This window comes from Bremia lactucae, linkage group LG7, assembly GCF_004359215.1.
Source record: "Bremia lactucae strain SF5 linkage group LG7, whole genome shotgun sequence".
Lineage (NCBI taxonomy): Eukaryota > Oomycota > Peronosporomycetes > Peronosporales > Peronosporaceae > Bremia > Bremia lactucae.
Genome location: NC_090616.1, coordinates 1,581,182 through 1,586,359, shown reverse-complemented (window position 1 = coordinate 1,586,359; position 5,178 = coordinate 1,581,182). Strand labels below are relative to the sequence as shown.

Genomic DNA, 5,178 nt, shown 5'->3' with positions numbered 1-5,178 from the left:
TATCAAGAGCCGTGTCATCCATGGAAATCACAAGGTTTATCGCGGGTCATTCAAGATACTACAAGACGTAACTGGCGGTACAAACATGGCACTTTGGGTCTAAAATGTCAAAGGGCATCCGGCGATATGTAAATACATGCGAGATGGGTCAGCGCAATAAGGCCAAAAAGATATTGATATTCGTCTTCTTGAAAAATTCCACAAATTTTTCGCCAGAATTAGACAATCTGACCGTCGATATCCAGCCAGGAGAACATCATCATATACAATGACGGAGCTGCATAAGAATAACGTTTTTCAAAAGAGATTATCTGCACCTTTACGCTCGTCACTAGTAGCTGTCCCGTATTTTTTTGGTCTAGCGTAGCAACTGTGAGTCGCTCTAACCGCCATAGATAACCGCTTACTTTGGCGGGTTTAATCTTGGTAGAATATTTCTGGAAAAATCTTTGCACTGCATGCTCCAGGGTTTGATCTTTCCTAACTCCAAGAATTGAACTGTCGGCGGTAGTATTTCTGAACCAGGACTCACATGGTTACGTCCAAGAACAGCACCTTGATATCATCGGCGAGCACACAACCACATGCACGCTTCGAAAACCGCTTCGACAACAAGCTCTTTGCCTTATTCAAGGAATTCACTTCCAAGTCCATGGTATAATTCTCTTCCATCAAACGGCTGCAAGGCCAATTTTTGTCGTCTTCCGTCCGGCACCCCTTCAAGTTGACGACCGGGGTGCACAGAAACAGGGTGTGGTATAACCCTTCCAATGATAAAATATATTAATGTTCTGTACAGACAAGTCTATTCTACGTGCCTGTCCCATGTCACAATTGACATCAACACGAGCTAACCGAAGCGCGGCACCTTCTGCTGGAGCCAGACGCCGTGCATTAAAGTCAATTGACGGTGAAAGAGGCGACCTTTGGGAGAAAATATACGCTACAATGCCTGAAGATTCATACCTTCTTCAATTCCAAAATCGATCTAAAGCACTTGACTTCGGGAGTCCTTACGGTGTCGTCCCGAACTATTTTATTCGAACCGGATGTCTGAGGTCGAAGGCTGTACCACAGCCTGGATTGCAGCATTCCTTTACTAAGTCGCGTTGGTTCCTATTGGCCAAGTGTCACGTATCAGAAATCTTATCCAAAAATAGGTATAGGCCATTATATCTATTTATCCCGCAGACTAATCAACTGTAGATGTAAACAAAAGAGAGAGGCAAATTAGATAAGATAAGATTTCAATTGCATGTTTAGTATTAGTTTAAAAGTAAGTTAGAGTTAACAGATAGTAAGAAGAGATACTTAATTATATTAATACAGTTTTCATTTAACCCTCTTAAAGCTAGTTGCCTTAAAGAGCAGTCTTCCCCTGCACGTACTAGTGTACGTGAAATAACGTAAGGAACCACTCGCAGCTGAAGCAGTGCGAAGTGGACTTGTACTGAAGCAGTACAAGTCGTAGTGCCCCGTTACACTATTAGTACCGGATTTTCTGCTGGCTCGTAACAGTATTTTGCTGAATTAAGTAGCTCAGAACGTGACAAGAAATATAATTATGCAAATTTTGCTGGCTACTTAAAGCTTGCCTTTTAACAACAGAGACGTCTCCTCATAAAGCGCGGCAACATTCTCAAGAATAAATAAAGCTTTAAGGCAAACAAAATGGTGACAATTGTAACTGTGGAAAATGCTGATTGTGTGCTAAAAGGTTTTTGATTCCACGATTGCTTGAAAATTTGTAGAGGCTTTTGCTGAATGCACATTCAGCAAGTACACGAACAGAAAATTACCTCACCGACTTTTAATCATATCATGTTTCTATGTCGGAAGATTTTAGTGAACTCAGCTTAGAATTTTTTTATGCTAGTATTTGTGATGCACTATGCATTATTTCAATTTACCTTAGTCTGAAAAGTTACGTTTGCTGTGGTAAACATAACTTTTCATGTGAAAATGTCACTAATTGGCTCAAACTTTGTGCCGTTGGATCCCTCCATTTCTATCCTCCCATGTATAGCGCGTCGCAGTTCTTTGCGCTGGGCGTGTCTATGGCAATCTGCATTGCTGCCGTGCTCTATGCCGACTACTTTGCTCAGCTTCTGCCGAAGCATGAGGCCACGCTGAGCATCCCAGAGCAGCATCAAATGCTCGCATCGTTAGCATTCCACGCTTCCAAGAGTGGCAACGCCGCAGCCAGCGGCGTCGACTCCCACGATCCACCTCGCGTCGCTTTCTGTTGCAGTGCCGATTTAGACGTGGCAGTGTCTGCCGTAGAGCTAATGCGAAGCGTACAAGACCTAGAACGCCAGCAACTACAGCCCTCAAGTGAGCTCGCCGAGGAGCTCACGAAGAACCACCACGAACGCATCGGCTCATTAAAGCAGCTTCAGGAGAGCTTTGCGTACTATTTCTCCTCTGGTGCTGCTGCGGAGCAAAGCACAGTGTCTCCGGAGCAATTTCGCGAAATCGTGTCGCTCGCGGATGCCTTGCCAGGAGTTAAACGGAGAGTTGGTGGTAACGCTGCGACTATGGCCGAAAGGGCATCGGCGGAAGGTTGTAAGGTGTTATTGGGAGCTGCAATGGGCAAGGGCATGAAACCGTACTTTGTCGACGAGCGCATTGAGCTCGTCGGTGACTTAACGGGCCCCATGCATGAAGACGTGCATCTTGTGTTAGAGTACGCGGAAGGGGATACGTTTCGAGGGTACACATCTCCCCGTGCAAACCGATACTACTTGAATCACGATGTCCAGAATGCGCACTTGTCCGTGCTTGAAGACTTTGAACACTCGTTAAACGCGTTTCAGCCGGATTTAGTGGTTTTTGGGGGGCTGCAGCTCATGGAAGTCCAGACAGATGCACACTTGCGTTCCAAGCGACTTGCCGCGCTGTCTCAAGTGCTGCAGAACCTCTACGTAGCGCGTACCCCCACGCACTATGAATTCGCGGCCGTGTCGGATTTTAGTCACTTTAATGACACGGTTCGACTCGTACTGCCATGGGTGCATTCGATTGGTCTAAATGAACAGGAATTGTTTATTCTGCATCATTACCTCGTCACGGGCAACGAAGGCGTGGCAACGACGTCACGTCCGACTGTCGCGGACATTACTGCCCAGCTTCACGACCTTATTCAACTGGCGTCTAAAGCCCGAGCGAATGTCCACAATGTCGCGCTTGCTCAACTCTCGCGCATTCATTTCCATACCCTTCAATTCCACATTGTGTGCCAACATCAAAGCAGCAAATGGGCTGATCCAACCACGGCACTCATACAGAGCGCACTTATGAGCTCCAAAGTTGCGTGTGGCAAATCCTTTAATGCATCGTCGATTTCTGAGAAACCCACGTTAATGCGCACAAGTGCCGACATGGAAGTCGATCCCGAGCGTATTGAGATCTTGCTTGCGCGAGAACAAGTACTCAGTGCGCGCCAAGCTTTGAAATTAACGCTGGATCCACTCAGTCCTGTTTACACGTGGCAAGAAGCGGATTTCCAATGCCATCTTGTACCGATGTTGGCATGCAAGAAACCGGATCATACTGCTGGGTTGGGGGACAATATCTCGGGTACTGGCATCGCATATCACCGCATTCACAAGACAACAAATGAACCCAAGTTGTGACTTTTGAAAATGAAAGGGGTACCCGTATAGTTACAGTAACCCATACGTATACACAATTTATTCTTTTAGTTAGTGCGCGCGGTAGCACCGACTTTGGTTATCATACGTGTAACCCACGGTTCAATGTTTGTATCCCTCAGTATGTCCGCGTACGTATCAAGTCCATGCATTGCGCGCAAGACGCCAAAGACCGAGAGGTCGGCAAGATTCGGCTCGTGACCTCCTAGAAAGTCCCGCTCGTCCCCAATTGCTTCTAGCCAAGTATTTAACGCCGAGTACAGAGCTTGGCGTTCGTCAGTAATGTCGTACTTTTGCTTGGACCGTTTGGCAATGCAATACATGATGAAAGCGCCTACGTACTTGGACAATCGGCGCTCCATGGGCGTAAAGTTTCCTTCGGATAGGCAATAGTCAAATGCCTGAAGGGCTTCTGGTATCGTGCGGTAAATATTAGGAGGAGTTAAAACAATGAGTTTCTGATCGACCCATTGACGCCAGTGGTCCTCCTCTTGTCGAGTTGTAAGGCTTTGTTCTGTATTCTTGGACTTGTTGACGAGGTTTTGGAGTCTTAGAATGATCGTTGACGAGTCAACGATGACTTTGTCATTAATGCGGACGACGGGGACCTTGCGATAGTCGGTAAAAGCCTTGATCTCGTTTTTAGTGAGTGGATTGACTTCTACCACCTCGTACGGGATCTTAAAATAGTCTAACACGGCCTTGACCTTGCAGCAATACGGACATGGCTCGTATTGATATAGAATGACAGTGGGTAGTCCATTATTACGAAGATTTGGCTTGACTACAGAGTCCACAGCGGAAGAAGAACAGAAGGCACAGGCGGCACTGGTGCTGACAGCAGCTGCAGCTACGAGAGTAGCCCTTGGAAAAAGTGGAGACGCTACTAGAGATGCTGTGGCACGCGAGTAAGTAGCGTAATAGTTCGCGGTGCTCTTCTTATATTTTGTAGACCCCGAAGAGAGCGCAAGTCGCACGGCTCCGAGTCGAAGCATAGTCTCGGGTGCTAGAATTGTTTATCAATGGTCATACCGTCGTGGTGAACTATCTCTTGACTTTTTATATTTAAAAAAAACTTATGGAAAGCTTAGCTAAAAACCGGCCTATCAATTGAGGAACATCCTTAATCTTCCTGTATTCCTTATATAAACAAAATTTTGCAATTGTAACGAGGAGAAGTCATCTACTTTGATTATTCTTTGTCTAGAAAAAAAGAAGGATTAAGCTTGTCTTGCCCCGTTATAAAAATATTATTTTCTATAATAAAAATAGTAAATATTATTTGTTATGAGAAGAAATAAATTAAGTACTACAATTTTTTTTTTATCTTTATTAGGTTTTGACTCAATAATTCTAGTATCACCAAATTTGGTAATATCGATGCAATAAGACATTAGTTATATTGATTGGTTAATTTAAGTTTGATCACCCCGCCAATCGTTACAAGTCGCGAGTAGGCGTCGCGCAAGGAGGCGCATCGTATAGTTAGTTGTTAATATTTTAAAAGTAGTAGATAGAAGATCGT

At 45.0% G+C, this 5,178-nt stretch overlaps 2 protein-coding genes across 2 annotated transcripts; one reads left to right on the top strand and one right to left on the bottom strand.

Annotated features, from left to right (window-relative positions):
• Positions 1-2,018: 2,018 nt before the first annotated feature.
• On the top strand, positions 2,019-3,635 carry CCR75_004360 (uncharacterized protein; the record flags this gene model as incomplete). The annotated part of the gene is made up of 1 exon (XM_067962446.1): positions 2,019-3,635. One exon carries the CDS (start codon positions 2,019-2,021, stop codon positions 3,633-3,635), a length of 1,617 nt encoding a protein of 538 aa, XP_067817590.1.
• A 65-nt stretch (positions 3,636-3,700) lies between these two features.
• On the bottom strand, positions 3,701-4,648 carry CCR75_004361 (uncharacterized protein; the record flags this gene model as incomplete). The annotated part of the gene is made up of 1 exon (XM_067962447.1): positions 3,701-4,648. One exon carries the CDS (start codon positions 4,646-4,648, stop codon positions 3,701-3,703), a length of 948 nt encoding a protein of 315 aa, XP_067817591.1.
• Between the last annotated feature and the right edge of the window lie 530 nt (positions 4,649-5,178).